Source organism: Euleptes europaea, chromosome 7, assembly GCF_029931775.1.
Source record: "Euleptes europaea isolate rEulEur1 chromosome 7, rEulEur1.hap1, whole genome shotgun sequence".
Lineage (NCBI taxonomy): Eukaryota > Metazoa > Chordata > Lepidosauria > Squamata > Sphaerodactylidae > Euleptes > Euleptes europaea.
This window is the reverse complement of record NC_079318.1, coordinates 26950634-26967996: the sequence shown is the minus strand read 5'-3', so window position 1 is coordinate 26967996 and position 17363 is coordinate 26950634. Positions and strand designations below refer to the sequence as shown.

The window sequence follows — 17363 nt, the reverse complement described above, 5'->3', positions numbered from 1 at the left end:
GAGCCAAGGATAAAAATCCATTGTTCCATATCTGGGGAATGCCCTGGTATTTTCCACCCACGCATTACCATAAACCAATAAACATTTCTGCTGCTTTTGCTTACAGTACCTTCTCCCATTTGGTACGTATCTCATCCAGCGTGATTGTGCTGTAAGGATTGTTGGCACTTATTCGGAGGCTGTAGCTCTGGATCACTTTCTCCACTTCATTATGGATTGATAGTATAGCTTGCCTTTCACCGTCTGCCTCAGGTAAAGTGGCTTTAAATTGTTCATGAGCAGTGATCAGACTCTGAAATCAGAGGGGAGGGAACTCAGCATAGATGTGAAGCCACTGAGCAGGGAACTGATCTCTGTAAAATGGAAATCATTTGTAATTCCGGGAGATTGCCAGGCCCCTCCTAGAGGTTTGCAACCCTACCAGGCCCTCCTCTGTAAAGTTCTGAAGATTTAATGCTGAATAATGCCCTTTCAATCCACTTTCAATGCACTTTGCAGCTGGATTTTACTTTGTGAAATGGCAAGATCCACTTGCAAATGATCGCTAAGGTGCATTAAAAGTGGATTGAAAGGGCATAATTCAGCATGTGTGAAAGTGAAATCAGGGAAAAACAAGCAAGAACAAGAATAAGAACAAGCGACACTTGAAACAGTCCTTCCTTTCACCAAAATTAAAAAGCGCATTAAAGAGCTTGATTATAACAGCACTACTTTTCGTGCTCGCCGCGTTTATTCATCCCAGTTCTTTGGAATACCACCACCATGTAGTTTGCCTGCTTATACTTATTATTTGACAATCCTCGTCTTTCTAGAGCCTTCTGTTTAGCTAGACTGAATGCTAACCCCTCTATGGTTATGCAGGGCAGAATTTTGAATATACCATATCCAGACAGGACCTGTCCTTGCTCTTCTTGCTCTATTGCTTCATTAGCTCATGCCCTCTTGGAATGTCGCTTTTACAAGGAACTTCGATCACATTATATCTCTCCCCTTTTAACATATAAATCTAATGCCTCTGAGTCTGACATAACGCCTTTTTTACTAAGTGACAGGGATCCCAAGGCTACATTGTCAGTGGCAAGATTTGTTTCGGTCCTTATATCCCTCAAACATTAGATATATGCTGCTCAAGATCAATAGATCAAGGAACTTCTAAGGGATAAAGGAAAGGAAAAGGAAACAATCCTTTATAGCACTACTTTAGCGGTGTGGGACTTTCTCTTTACAATCAGGGTCAATTGTAGGGGAAGGAGAGCCAAAGAGGCTTCAGATTTAGACATTTGTTAATTTTTTTAGCATTTAGTAAGTTTTGCAACTTGTTTTTATATGCATTGTGTATTGTCATTTTTTAAAAGATTTATTATGGCTAGGAGCCTCAAAAGGTCAAAGTGACCCGGTCCTCTACAGATCTCTAATAGGGCCAAAAGGAAACATCTGCCCTAACTTAGGTTCACAAAATAAAAACCATAGGCTGGTCTTACTTGGATCTCTTCTACACTATGAACAATAAACATGTCTTGTAAGTCTTCCATGGCACCTTCCATCCAGTTGTTGAATGGAGCAGCCCTCTTGCTAAACTCCAGGTGCAGCTGATCAATAGTTTCCAACAACTTCTCTGTTCTCTGTAAAGTAGAAGCGCAGAAATTGAATAAATGAATGTGGTTGTTTCTTTTTTACAAACATACACTCACTTTGACTTAGGTTTTTTAGGGTGGACCACTAAGTTTAACGGAACCAACCAATGTGAACAATGAAGCCAAAGGGTTGGTTTCTTCTTTTTTTCCCCCCTCCCTATGTAAGTATCACAATCATGATGCACTACTGATTACCCCAGTAGCTTCACTGGGAGGGAGGAATTGCTCTAGGTATCTAGATATCATTTCTCAATAAATGGTATACCTTCCACTATAACGTCATGTTTTTTTAAAGCAGGTAATTTTTTCATTGGTCTCACCTCCAGTGCTTCTCTCCTTTTCTGAGTGAGTGTTCCCAGTCTGTCCCACTGATCACAAATCTTCTGACATCGATCATTGACACTTGCAGCGTCATGGTAGTCCAGTTCACTAAAGGAGAAAGGAATACATTACAGATGGCCAAGTACCACAAAACACCTGAGTCCATACCAAGAGGGTAGAAGAAGAAGAGTTGGTTTTTATATGCCGACTTTCTCTACCTCTTAAAGAAGAATCAAACCAGCTTACAATCACCTTCCCTTCCCCTTCCCACAACCAACACCCTGTGAGGTGGGTGAGGCTGAGAGCACTCGAAGAGAGCTGTGACTAGCCCAAGGTCACCCAGCTGGCTTCATGTGTAGGAGTGGGGAAATCAACCTGGTTCTCCTGATTAGCATCCGCCGCTGATGTGGAAGAGTGGGGAATCAAACCCGGTTCTCCAGATTAGAGTCCACTGCTTCAAACTACCGCTCTTAACCACTACACCATGCTGGCTCTCAGTATTTTTTCCTAGGGGTATTTGTCTAGAATAACTAACTACTCACTGTCCTGTTTGCAGTTTCTGATGCGGAATAGAATTAACATCCCGCACATAAATAGGTTCTGTCTGGAGAAAGTATTTGTGGAATTTGGAGGGAAAGTGGTGGTAGTGTAAAGTGCTATCAAAGTAGTAAAGTGCCGTCAAGTAGCAGCCGACTTATGGCAACCCCCATGTTCATGTAGTACAGTACACAGGTGTGAAGGGCATATCCTTGTGTGGGTGTTTTGACAACTCTGTTCCTTTAATCTGGGTGCTTCAGACTAGGGCTTCTTAAACTTTTTCCACTCATGACCCCGAGAAATTTTTACCCAAGAAATTTTTCAACCGAGAAATTTTTACATGACCCAGGGTGTGTAGGTATATAAAACAGGTATACAAATCAAACATTTACTGATAAATAATAAAAGAATTTTTTTTAATTAAATCGCTACCCCCACATTTAGTTACGTGACCCCAAATGGGGTCGTGACCCACAATTTAAGAAGCTTTGTTTTAGACTACCCTAGTCCATTCCAGGACTTGGTGAGGGCAGGAACAAGGAGAGAGGAAGTTGTACCCACTGTAGCTCCAGACAGGGAAATAACTATACTTATTAAACTGTGTTCCTGTTTGAAACCTTTTTTTTTTTTTACTGATGGCGCAATTTTCAAGGCAAGAGACGTTCAGAGGTGGTTTGCCATTGCCTGCCCCTGAGTCACGACCCTGGTATTCTTTGGAGGTCTCCCATCTAAATACTTGCCAGGGTGGACCCTGCTTAGCTTCTGAGATCTGACGAGATTAGGCTAAACTGGGCTATCCAGGCCAGGGCATTTGAAACTACGCTGCCTCCTTATTTTGATGCCTAGAATGTCAGGGATGCTCTAGTCTAGGCTGATCCTGCATTAAGAAGGGGTTGGACTAGATGGCCTGTGTGGCCCCTTCCAGCTCTATGATTCCAAGATCCCACAGAAGATTTCCACATGTGCAACAGTACTTGTGCAAGCAAAAGGACTAAGAGTAGTCATCACTGTCTGCCTGTGCTAAGTGAAAGTGATTGTACCTGTACTATCATTTTTGTGTGCACAAGACATAGCACAAAGTATTTCTTCTGGTACAACTTCAAAAGCAAATTAAATAAAATCATGTCACCTGTCTGTTGTACATTCCATTGCTCCACATACACATTGCATTGTTATTCCATCAAAGAATTATATGGAAATGCAACATGCTGCTGCAGCCCTTGTGTTATTGCTTACACAAGCAGAACGGCACTAAGTACATTTTCCTTTCTGCTCACACATAACTGGATCCAACCCTTTGTCTGTTAAAAAATCTTGGGAAGAAGCTCTAGACATCATAATACTAGTTACCCCTAATAATTTACGCCATCTTTATGGGTTGGATCCAGTTTAACATTTCCATGAGATCAAGGACTTCTACCTGTGGGACCTCTGCCTCCTCTTCTCATGGCTGCCCAAGATGAACCCCAGGAAGAGGATGTGGGGGGACATTTCAGGTTGCTGTAGGAGGCAGTAGCATTACTCTAGACCCAAGTTTATATACTGAACTGCAATAATTTCTACTATGCATAAATGGGCTGGAATCTATTCTAAATATCTCCTAGGCTCACACAAGTGACTTAAACTACGTCAGGAAGATTTATTACTTTTTTTTTTACAGCTTATACCCTTACCATATCAGAAATTGCTTTTGGCATCCTCTTCAGTTTGCCATGTGATTATGGGGTGGGAGTTTGTTGTTCAAAAAGAAAAAGTACAAAGCCCTTTGGGCTCAAGGAAATAGCTCCACATTTGAGTCCTGGCTTTTAGTTTTGAAACTGAAGGCAAAATTTTGTCCAGACCAGTTTGATGACAGACGGGGTTGGTGATTCCAGTGAGACCTCTGTTCACTTTTATAAGCATCTCGTCATCTGCTACATTTAGCTCTTGGCTGCTACTAGGGGACTCTTTGTTGGCAATATTCATCACAGACATTGTAATGATGTGAGTACATGCCAATTTGAGTCTGGGAGTTAGTTTAACATGAGAACACCATGTTAAATCCAAACCTTGAGTGAGCAGGGAAGATTTTCTTTCTTTGGAGGAGTCATTCTCGAGCTTTATCAAAGTGAGTCTTAAGTCAACAGTATTTGAGCATTTACATGAACAAATGTGCTGTTTTATTATTGTTTTTGGTGCCAGCTTAAATGGAGAGCTCTGGGGGTCAGAGTCCATTGGCACCCACGGCCATCAGTCAGTAAATGAGGGAAAGCACAATTTCATGGGTGTCTCTCAGCTTTATTTTTCACTTAGGCCATTTATGCACGGTCAATTTCGATGCTCGCTCAAAGCTCTTTTTAAAAATGCGACTTTAAAAATGCCTATTCATGGTCCCGACGCAAAAGGAGAAATCCCCCCACTTGCCTGCTCCTTTGTTCCTGTTTGCCATTAACATGTGCATAGCTAACCCGCCACTGTTATTTTGCATGGTTCCTTCAGGGGGATTCTTCGCGGCAAACTCCAAAGATTGCGTCAAATGGGCTCTTTTGTAATGCGAAGCAGGTATGCGCCGGCTTCGCAGTCACTTCCGGAACGATGGTTCAGCATGAAAAATTCAAAAAAATGTGCGGGGCAATTCAGCCTGGAATGCGCTGCTAATTACCATGCAAAAATGTCCTTACTGTCCATATGTACACTGGGCCAGTGACGTTTTACTTCTGCATAGTTGAAAAAGGGAGCCGAGCCATAGTATTTAGTGTAAAATAAATGATAAAGAAAGCATGTGCAGAAAGTTTTGCCCTAATTAAGCAGAATAAATAATCAGCATTTAGGAGGGCCCTGAGTCTACTGGGCTGTGGAGTTCAACACAGTCACTTTTTATGTTATAAATCAAGCTCCCACTCCTTAATTTCTGCTCTTTGAATCCCTTTGCATCCAAAACCTATAATAACTCCGCGGCTACTATTTCTGAGAACTATGATCTGGCACACAGCAGTGGTTTTCTGAACTAGGGTGGGTTTACTCTCATTATGCGTACACACAGCCTTTATCCAAATGCCATAGATCAACAAGGCTTTAACAACTTTAACCTTTACGCTCTTAGCAGACTCAGCTGCTGTAAGAAAAAAAATGGAAGAGCTGATGCTGAACTATAACCAGCATGGCTCAAAGTCACACACCAATTGTTCTCCAAAAATAACAGCTTCCCACTGCCAAGAGATGAGGACCAGAAAATATGGAGCGCTGCTGGCCCAGAACATAGAAGGGAACAACGTCTCTCAGAAGGCCAGAGTGAATAACCTGTAAGAGTATCGTCAATGTTTCTCAGTCCACACATCTTTAAGAATCATCTCCAGGGAGAAAGGCTAATGGTTTTACTAATCCTTCCTATTCTGCAAAAACTACTTCAGGAAATTATAAACATTAGCCTCAGTAAAACTATTTTCTTGTTGGTAAGGTCAGATTTAGGAGCCCCGTGGCGCAGAGTGGTAAGCTGCAGTACTGCAGTCAAAAGCTCTGCTTACGACCTGAGTTCGATCCCAACAGAAGTCAGTTTCAGGTAGCCGGCTCAAGGTTGACTCAGCCTTTCATCCTTCCGAGGTCGGTAAAATGAGTACCCAGCTTGCTGGGGGTAAAGGGAAGATGACTGGGGAAGGCAATGGCAAACCACCCTGTAAACGTAATCTGCCTGGGAAACGTTGGGATGTGATGTCACCCCATGGGTCAGTAATGACCCAGTGCTTGCACAGGGGGCTACCTTTACCTTTTTAAGGACAGACTAGTCTTTTATATTTGGTACCGATCAATCTACGAGTTCAAGGGTTTCAGAAGTAGTCACTTATTTACAGTGCAATCGTGTACAGAGTTATGTGGGTCTGACTGGCTGAATGATTGACTTACAGAAAGAATGGTATAACTCAGCCAAAGGTAAGTGCTTTTCATTCCCATTCATTTCAATGACCACATCCCCACAGAGGTTTTATTTTTCTGCCTTGGCTTACAAACTGTACCTGGGAATAGGGTATTAGAGCACTTATACAATGTCTTCCTCAGATTCTTCATTTTCAAAGCTTTCCCTGTCCGCTGTATATTCTTTCTCAAACCTGGTTTGATACGATCTTTCAAGGAAGAATGCCGTCCAAGTGCATTAGCAAGCCATCTGGACAGGGAGGTGTATCTTTTAGAAGGCCCCAATCACATTGTTGCTATTTTCCTTTTGTCAGCCCCCGGCAGTCACCATACTCCCTCCATGCCATCAGAGGGCTTTTTAAAAATTGGCAATTGCTATTGCACTATCGCAATAACATCAGAGTGATCTGTGGCCTCTGATTTCCCGGTTTTCATTTTGAACAGTACCGTCTCTGGCCTTTTCATTGCCTGCCACCAAAAAAAGGCTAGACAAGTACCTTTAAAAAAATGAAAGCTGGGTATTCAGAGGAACTAGGGGATTGTGGCAATAGATCATTAGAACGTTATTGCACGAGAGTACAATGGCAATTGTTAATTTTATGCTTTATTTAGGAGTTTCGACCCAACGTTGTGCTTTTTCCAAGCAGGGTTCGTGTGGCTTTCCCATTTAACGCAGAGCAAAGAAATGCCTCCCTTGCTCCAACTTAAAATGGAAATAGGACAACAGAGCAGATATTCTGCGTCAAAACTCTGCCTGCAGCCAATCTGGAGGGCAGGGGGAGCTTAGCACCGGCTTCAAAATGGTGATACTCAGCTTCAGTGTTCATTCCCCCCGCCCCTAGCCATTTTAACATGCTGTGACCCTTGGCTGAGATGTTGGGGCGTAAAGGGTTTGCCAGGCTGTGGGAGTACTAGGGTTGCCAAGTACCACCGGTGGGAGCTTTTGGGGAGGGGTTTGGGGAGGGGAAGGACTTCAGTGCCATAGAGTCCGATTGCCAAAGCGGCCATTTTCTCCAGGTGAACTGATCTCTATCGGCTGGAGATCAGTTGTAATAGCAGGAGATCTCCAGCTACTACCTGGAGGTTGGCAACCTTAGGGAGTCCTGATATTGCCCCCACCAGATTAAGTGCCAACCTGACAAGCAGGAAGGGCATAGGGAAGGGCAAGAACAGCAGCAAGTGGTTTGGGGACTAGGGTTGCCAGCATGAGGCAGACAACTAGCAAGAAACTGACCTGTGGGGAGGGCCTGAATGGCAACATGATGAGGTTGCCAGCATCATGCTAGCATTCGGCCAAAACTCTATAGTTGAGGAATAGAGTTTGAACTGAATGCTAGATCACTATCGGCAACATGATGTCATCGCTTCTGGTTGTGCCAAAAGTAACCTTATCATGTCAAGACACCAGCAATCACCACCACCCCCATTTCCCCATCATTTTTCTCCCACTGCCCAGGTGAGTGGCAGTGAGATGGGATGGCAGAAGGTAGGAGGTTTCCCACTAGGGTTGCCAGCTCCAGGTTGGGAAATACCTGGAGACTTTGGGGGTGGAGACTGAGGAGGGCAGGGTTTGGGGAGAGGGAGCGGCTTCAATGCCACCGAGTCCAATTGCCGAAGCGGCCATTTTCTCCAGGGGAACTGATCTCTGTCGCCTGGAGATCAGCTGTAACAGAAGGAGATCTTCAGTTACCACCTGGAGGTTGGCAACCCTATTTCCCACCCAAAGCAGGAACCTGGCAACCCTAGCAGGGATGGGGTGCATGAATTCTGTCCCTGGACATTACAATCTCAGTTGCTGCTTCTTTCACAGCAGGGGCAGCATTTCCTGCTCCTGTGTGAAAGCAGCCTGGCCAAGAAATAGCTCACCTCCCTCCTTGCTTAATCACAAGCAGCTTTTCAAACTGAGTTGTTAAAAGTGAAATGCAATGGGAATGCTGAGTAAATGTTCTGTTGTGTGCCTCAGGATCCGTATCTGTATTTCTGGATCGGGGAGGAGTAAATAAACTGGTAGGGTATGTGTGTGAAAGTATCTTTGAAATGAAATGGTTTCTGCAAACCAGTTATTTTTGAAACATTCCTTTGAACCATGAGATACACACAGGAAAATAAATGAAACAAATCGCCCCAGCAAGGTTAGCTTTCGTTCTAGCTTCTCTCAAGCAAAGCCCGTGAAGTCAGAGCTAATGCCAGAATCACTTGGGGGTTACCGCATTATGTATTCCCAGCAATGCATTAAGAGTTTGAAAATGTTATAAAAAACATTGCTTTAAAAGGGTTTTTGGATGCCACGGCTAAAAAATGGTTGGAAGACGTCTTCACAGTTAAAGGGGCCAAACAAAGTGCGTACAGTCTTTTTTATAACATTTTCAATCTCTTAATACATCGCTGGGAATACATAATGCGGTAACCCCCACTGACGAGGAAAAGGACCGAAGCAAAGGTTTATTATTAAGTTAGGTTTCAAATCTTTTGCCCTGCTAAGGTGCCTCTATTTTTAGTCTAAGAGGAAAGAAGTCAGGTTTTCAACGAGCAGGCCAAGATAAGAACACTTGCAAGCTATCCGTGGAATTCCTACTTTGTACCTATGACACTATCGGATTTATTGGAAAGAGTTTATCGGGTAAATGTCAGCAGCTGTGTGCCTCTAAATGGAACATACTTCAGCTCCTGGGCAATGGCAGCGATCTGTTCCACTCTGTCCTGGTGAGCCGCCAAGTCGCTCTCAAAAGCCTCATGTTTCCTTAACAAAGCCCGGATCTCTGTCAGAGAAGCAGATTCGTAATCCTTCTGCTGCAGAATCTGTTCTTTGCCTAGCAGGAGGAAAGACAACCAAAGGGATTGCCATTAATAAAGCTAACGACTTTCAGCCCACTTCAAAGGTTCTTTGGAACTCGGTCCAGCATTAGACAGGATCAGGTTGGGACTGGCGCGGCAAAGGGCCGAGGCGTCCCAAATCGACCCTTTTGTTTCGGGGACAGTGTCTCGGCAGAGGCCTGCACCGACGGACACAGCCCAGCATCCCACAAAGGGCCTCCATTGACATTAGGCTTGTTCATCTGCCTAAACAAAACAAAACAAAAAATGCCAAAGCACACACTGTAACTGGGGGGGGGGGTGAATGTAACAATTCACTGTGTATTATATGATGAAGCCAAAATCTACATACTAGTGTACAGTAGGGTTGCCAAGCTAGGGCTGCCAACCTCCAGGTACTAGCTGGAGATCTCCTGCTATTACAACTGATCTCCAGCCGATGGAAATCAGTTCCCCTGGAGAAAATGGCCGCTTTGGCAATTGGACTCTATGGCACTGAAGTCCCTCCCCTCCCCAAACCCCGTCCTCCTCAGGCTCCGCCCCAAAAACCTCCCGCAGGTGGCAAAGAGGGACCTGCAAACCCTATGCCAAGCTCCAGGTACTAGCTGGAGACCTCCTGCTATTACAACTGATCTCCAGCTGATAGAGATCAGTTCACCTGGAGAAAATGGCCGCTTTGGTGATTGGACTCTATAGCATTGAAGTCCCTCCCCTCCCCAAACCCCACCTTCCTCAGGCTCCACCCCAAAAACCTCCCACCGGTACAGGAACCTTGAGGATTCCAAAATTTAAGATTTAACAAATTGTTTATGAAGCTTTTCCACTGAAGATCTTTATGCAGGATGGTATGTTTATTTATACACTCACTGAAGAAACTGAAGAAGTGTAAAAAACAACAACAACAACAGGACCATGTCCAAGTTCCTGTCTTTGGCCTGCATGAAAAGCTTCAGCTCTGCATGCAAAATGTATTGTTTTCTGCATTTTATGTAAGACTCACTGTTGAAGTGTTGATCAGCTCTGCATTCATAGCTTTTTGTATTGTTTTGTGTGTTTGTTCTACATGCAGGATTTAAAAAATCTCTGTGTGTAGTTTTTTATTTGGTGGTGTAGTGGTTAGGAGTGGTGGACTGTAATCTGGAGAACCGGGTTCGATTCCCCACTCCTCCACATGAGCAGCAGACTTTACAGTATTCCTTTGGGTTTTTTTTTAGATATTTATGCCCCACTTTCCTCCCCAATGGGGAGCCAAAGCAGCTTACATTTGGCACTCTCCTATTTTATCCCCACAACAACAACCCTGTGAGGTAGGATAGGCTGAGAGAGAAAATGACAAACCCAAGGTCAACCTGGAAGCTTCCCTGGCAGAGTGGGGATTCAAACCTGGGTCTCCTAGATCCTAGTCGGACACTCTTAACCTCTGTAGAATGCTGCTAGGTGTGTGCTTCAGAACTGGGGAGGGAGAAGACACAGCTTGAAAGAAAATCAGAGGGAACTGCTAGTTTATTTTCCCCCACATTTTAAATAGCTGCATGAAAATTCTCAATAAAGTGTAAGAGGGGAAGGGCATGGCTCAGTGGTAGAGCCTCTGCTTGGCATGCAGAAGGTACCAGGTTCAATCCCCGGCATCTCCAGTTAAAGGGACTAGGTGAGTAGGTGATGTGAAAGAACTCTGCCTGAGACTGTGGAGAGCTGCTGCCTGTCTGAGTGGACTTTGATGAACCAAAGGTCTGATTCAGTAGAAGGCAGCTTCATGTGTTCATGTGTTCAAGAGCACATGAACACATGAACATATGAAGCTGTCAATTCACATTTTTAGGAATTTTGGAAAAGGTCTCGAAGAGGAAAGGGCATGGAGATAACGTACTGCTTGTCACAAGTTACATCACATTGGTCACTAACCCAGAGAAACTCGGTGATATATGTACAACTAACGTGTATATATAGCTTTATAACATACTAGGAAAATCTTGTCTTGATCTCATATTATTTCTCATTACTGTGTGTGTGTACAACTCTGAGTTATGGCTCCGGTTGGGGAATTAGGCTGACAGCAACAATGCATATACAATTTTTCAGCTGACTATGAATGCTGGTTTCAGGTCACTGTTTGTAGTACCCCTTTCTTCCCCCTTTTTTCCACCCAAAAGAAAGTTTGCACCTCATTCAAGATTTACAAATCTTGTCTACTCCATCGGGAAAGAAGTATTGTGCCATCCTTCTTCCCAGTCAAAATCCCACCCATGCTCCTTCACTGATTACAGCTTCCTTTGTTTTATAAAACATTTTATGCTGAATGTATGCCATGGTCCCTATGCACCCCTTTGCCATCTCTGCAACAATTCAACAAATTTCTGTTTGCCAAAGCAAAACCTGGTTTTTTTATGATGTCATTTCATAGCATATCTCCCCCTTTCCTCTGTGCTTTTTTGCAAACAGAAATGCTAAACTTCTCAACAGTGCCCCCCACCATTACATTATTTTTGTTGATTTATATTTCATTTCAAAACCATCTTTGGGACAGTCTACACCTCCTCTTTTGAGCTGCGAGGTGAGTCTTCTGGCCAAGTCACCCAAGCAACTGTTGGGGGGGGCACAGTGGGGTGAGTGCCAACGTACCACAGGGGATCAGCTTACTCCAAGCCATCAGGGGTGTGGGAAATGATGGGCATCACCCCAAGGACCTGGTTGGCAGCAGCACATGAGGAGACAATGGGTATGCTTTGCTTGGAGCAACCAAATATTCCGAACCAGCCCTGCTGGGTGGGAATGCACATTTTGTTATCCTTTTTTAATCCAAAAGGGTTAAATGGAACCATGGCTATTCTTCCTCAGCAGAGTTATATCCCCCCTCTGTTGCATGAGAATGAAATATTTTCTGACAATGAACTTATGGGAATATCATGCAGATGATATAGTATGCTTGAGGCACAATTTACTTGGGAAATTTATATGCTGCTTCTCCAGAGTCTTATTCAAGGTGACTTACGGATAAAAACACCCCATAAAATCATTCATGAATGATCAATATAGAAACAAAGCAAGCCATTAAGAACAAGCCAAGGGCCTAAATACAGCATAGAACAAGCCAAGGGCCTAAATACAGCATAAAACAACCAATGAGTTTTCTAAAAATAACCACAAAACACTTTTGATTGATTGATTGCCCTTAGCTTACCATATGACCACGTGTCATGAGCATCCGCCTTTTGCCTAAATTTTGCAGCCAAATGTTCAAGTCGCTCAAGTCTTCGTATTTCGTTCAGCAGCCATTCCTCATAGCCTTTTTCTGCTTGTTCAAGCCTTTGCCAAGCACTGGCAATATCCTATGGAAAGTGTGGAGATGAACAGCCTTAAGCACCTTTTGTGATGTATCGCAAAGAAGATTTCATGTTATGCCTGCAAAATAGCTGGCACAGCCCCATGAAACTCAATGGGGAAATTTCATTGGGTTTCTTAAAAAATGCATTTAATTTTTTTTCCTGCTGGGAAGCCTTTTAGGAGGCAACGCGGCTGCACTGTCCCCGACTGTCATCTATCTACCCCCCTTAGGATTGGGCTGCCCGAGTGTAAGGCATATAACAAAGCTGGATTTATTCTGTGGGTAAAGAAATCACCACTATTAAGACTACCCATTTCCCCCTTAGTTCTGCTTAGAATAATTAGAACAAAATAGTTAGAAAAAGAAGAGTTGGTTTTTATATTCCAACTTTCTCTACCACTTAAGGGAGACTCAAACCGGCTTACAATCACCTTCCCCTCCCTCCCCACAACAGACACCCTGTGAGGTAGGTGGGGCTGAGAGAGCTCTAACAGAGCTGTAATTTGCCCAAGGTCAACCAGCTGGCTTTGTGGGTAGGAGTGGGGAAACAAATCCGGTTCACCAGATTAGCCTCCGCTGCTCATGTGGAGGAGTGGGGAATCAAACCCGGTTCTCCAAATCAGAGTCCACCACTCTTAACCACTATACTACGCTGGCACTTTCCAAGTTATGCACTTTCCCAAGCTTAATGAAATGGTTTAGAACTGAGGGTGAAGGTTTATAAAACCCTTTACTTACTGAAACCATCTTGCCCTCTGATGGCATGAAAGCCGGCCTGTTGCTGATCCTTAACTTGGTCTGCAACGTATTGAAATTGATCTCCAGCTGGCATTTTTCTTGGACCTTGGGTGGCTTGTGCTTGCGACGATAATCTCGGAAGTCTTCTAGCTTCTTCTGCATAGCCACCATAGTCCTCTCTGGAGTCCTGTTTTCCAGCCAAGGAATTGTGCGGCGAATCCACTCTAAAAGCTGTTTTGCGTGCACATAACAAGTGCAAAAACTCAGAGAACAAAAAGAAAGAATACACCCCCCCCCCCAAATGCCCCTGCTGCATATCTTCTCACCCTGGAAATAGTCATAGAAGGGCCTTTAACAAGGCAGATGCTCTGCCTTCCCCTCAGCACTTCTAGAGGGTAGATATAAAAAAATCCCCATTTCAGAGAGATTATGCCAGTGTGGTGTAGGGGATGTAGGATCCATGCAGCACATTGTCATCCACTGCCCTTACCATGAAGAGATTCGTGGCAAATTTATTTGGCCTTGGACTAACAGACTCTCAGATAATTTGGAGTTGGAGAGGGCAAGGAAGGTGCTCTCAGATAAAAATCCAAGGGTTTCTGTTGACACTGCTAAAGTTTGTGCTGCAGCATCCAAAATTATGTGAAAATTGTTGGGATGACCTGTCTTATTATCTATGTACATAGTGGTGTCCTCTTAGGATTTTATGTAGACTCCAGTGTGTTTTATACTGTCAGCTCTGTAACCCTGTGGGTGGGTGCGACACCCAACTAGTCTTAAAGGAACTGTGACCAAGCTTAGCTGTGAAGAGATACACCTCTACACCATCTTACTTGCCAACCAAAATAAGCCATTTGATCTTTTTATGGAAAAGGCAGTAAACATAGTTATTTGTTAGGACCAAATGTCTGTGGGAGTCCAACGGGTGAAGGAGGAAGTACAAAACAGTTCAGAAACTGGTGCTGCCCCCCTCGTATCCCTTAGGTACCTTCAGCCAGTGACCCAACTGCCTCAATGATTACATTTAGCCTGAATGACCACTCGCAACCAAGCATTTATTAAGCGCTACCTTTTGCTAGCCGTTCATTGGGGACTTGGGATTCTGTGGTTGGACTGAGGGGAAAGTTTAGGAGGGGCTATGTGGGATCTACTGTTGGATTACCCTAGACCTGCCCCTTAATTTGTCCAGGCTCCACTCCTACAGTCCCTGAGCCTCCTTTGTGACTGGGAAAGAAAAACAGGCCACAGTCATTGAGAGTAGTGAGGTGAAAAATGGGTTAAAGGGAACCAGCCTTCACACCAGGCTGTTTAACCCTTGGAGGTCCTGGACCAAGTGCGCTGGCAGTAGAAACCACTAAATACCACTGGGTTCTCTTCATTAGGCAGCTTACAGAGTGATTTGCTGTGATCTGGGAAGAGGGAATGGTCGGGTCAAGAACGGAGTAAAAGGAAGAATTGGGCTGACTTATGTAGTTGTCTTGGTCCAACATTCTGCTTTCAGTGGTGTCCTCTTAGGATTTTATGTAGACTCCAGTGTGTTTTATACTTCAGATTTCGGTTTTGATGTTGATGGGATTTTAGACAAATGCTGACTATTTTTTTTTTTATATGTCTGGCTATGGGCCATACCAATAAATGACTGACTACCCCCACAAATAATCTGCTTAGTTTATATAGACCTAGGTGGTTTTTGTTTCTTTACATTTTTATTGCCAATGTGAACAATATTTAGCCGCCAGAGTGAATAATATCCTGTACTCCACAGCTCATGAAATAAGCACTACCTGGAGACAAGAGACAAAGATGCGTACAAGAAAAAAATGTCAACAGGTGGCTCCCTAGCTTCAGGTGAGCCAGCCCTGGGCTAAACAATGCTTTCTCATTTGGATCCAGAGCAGCATTGTTTGGCCCCACATTCTCCTTGTGGCCCCTTAGGTCAATCAGCATGATACTTGTTGCCCAAAGGGCAAGACACGATGGTGCAGATTGGAGTGAAGAAGCCCTGGTGTCAGATGGCCAGAAGACCAGCAGGAAAAGAGGCATCCGTGGCTGTTGCAACTTAATTAGAAGCCTCCTTCCCTCAGAAGGCCGAAAACTAAAAGGGAGAGACCACGGAAAAGCTAGGGGATGGAAGTAAAAGGACCAGGAGGTAAACCAAACACAACGCTGCTAGCCAGGGCACAATAAAATTCAAAAAAATATTTAGTCAACACAGAAAGTGCAGCTAGGAACAAAGAGGTAGATGGGAGACTGGACGGTGCTCTCTGGCATGATCCAAGAAGGCCCGGCCCAGGCTCTCCCTGAAGCACCAACAAGGATAGCCATGTGCTTCTTCACAATTCTGGACTGGATAGGTGTAACTTTTCTGTTTTGCCCTGCCTTGGCTAGGGCTAGAAATGTGTTCAATAAATAAACTAAATAAATTGCTCATTCAAACCAACCATAATTAATTATCAGAACAATAACTGAACAGTTGCATCAGGCTTCTTTTACCTCACTTGCTAGTCTTTCATACTCTTCCATCATTTTTTCATTTTCTTGGTTCACAGCAAGCACCTTACAAATCCGATTAGCAGCAGTTTCTGCCTGCAAAACAAAGAATGCAAATAAGGGTATCTCATTACAGAGAAAAACATAAAACTATCAAGTTTCCCTGTCCTGGTTGGCATTATGCAGTGAACCCCAAAATGGCAGCCACGGAGTGCCATGGTGCCCAGCAATGCATTTCCCAGCATCACTTGCTCTGTCCCTTAAAAAAAGAGCTACCGTAATCCTGCCTTTCCTAGTACTCATTGGAGCAAGAGATGCTTCAGGAGACCCCAGGAGGCATCAATTTTAGGGCTGCAGGAAATGCCTGTGTGGAAATGGCTCTCTCCATCATAAGAAGGCGCTTTGCTTGGAACTAGGGATGTGCATTTGGATATCTCCAGTACAAATATATATCTGAAAAAAATACCTTGTTAAGTTTTTTCTAGATATGTTTGGGTGTCCGGATGGTATCTGGGATTTTCCAGGATTCCAGGAAATGGGTCCTGAAAAATCTCAGAAATATTAAGGAGTAACTGGGAATATCGGGAGCCAGTTTTTTAATGCTTATGGGACTGTTTTTCTTTAATTTTACTGTGTGTCTAGGTTGATGTCTTCTAGCCAGGACTTGGAATCCACTTGGCAGGTTGCTTTGGCTTTGATTCTGTCCTTTGAAATTGGTTTTATTAGTCATGCAATTGTGTTCTTTGCTCAAGTTGGTTTGCATCAGGTTTGTGTTTGATTCTTCAGTTTGACATTGGCTTGAACGCATGAACACATAAACACATGAAGCTGCCTTCTACTGAATTAGACCCTTGGTCCATCAAAGTCAGTATTGTCTACTCAGACCAGCAGCGGCTCTCCAGGGTCTCAGGCAGAGTTCTTTCACACAACCTACTTGCCTAGTCCCTTTAACTAGAGATGCCAGGGATTGAACCTGGGACCTTCTGCATGCCAAGCAGATGCTCTACCACTGAGCCACAGCCCCTCCACAGCTTGGATTCTTGCATTCAGCATTTGCTGATTTGACATTTGTTGGCCTTGCAACTGTGTTCCTTGTTAAAGCTGTTTGGCTTAGAAGATTCTCTGGTTTGACATTGGTGAGGTTTATTAGGGATTCAATGCGAGTTCCATTTCTGTCAGGGCAGTTAAAGAGTTAACTTGTTTATATCAACAGTTTAGATAGTCTCAAGGTGATGATGAAATGACAAGATGTAAGTGTTCTATTGGCTAGGGAATCGCCATTGCAAACGTGCAAAAAGGCACGGAGTCAGAATTGTTTTATTACCCTGTTCCTTTGTTAAAGGTGTGAAACTTTGGGGCAGGATGTGTTAGTTACTTTTGAATCTCACAGAAGCAAGATGCCTGTTCTTAGCTCTCCTGAGCTGGGACACAGACAAAGGGGTTTAAGCCTTAGTACCTGCTAGCATTCCTAGCAAGATTTATAGGGAACTAGATAGATTGTTATTTGTTTTTACTCCATGTAACCCTCCCTATTTTTAGGAAAGTAAAGGATTTTTGTTTGATTAAGAGAAAAGTCTTTGACTCTGTTTTATTGTGTGCTTGACCTGATTCTCTCTAAC

General features: G+C 43.7%; 1 protein-coding gene across 1 annotated transcript in view; it reads right to left on the bottom strand.

Annotated features, from left to right (window-relative positions):
• ACTN2 (actinin alpha 2) overlaps positions 1-17363 on the bottom strand; it is an 80391-nt gene that overhangs the window by 18587 nt on the left and 44441 nt on the right. The window contains exons 9-15 of the mRNA XM_056852410.1: positions 15748-15840; positions 13255-13485; positions 12373-12520; positions 9040-9190; positions 1955-2063; positions 1482-1622; positions 110-292 (exon numbers count right to left, since the gene is read on the bottom strand). Coding sequence (XP_056708388.1) covers positions 110-292; positions 1482-1622; positions 1955-2063; positions 9040-9190; positions 12373-12520; positions 13255-13485; positions 15748-15840 — 1056 coding nt within the window. The remainder of the gene's footprint in view (positions 1-109; positions 293-1481; positions 1623-1954; positions 2064-9039; positions 9191-12372; positions 12521-13254; positions 13486-15747; positions 15841-17363) is intronic.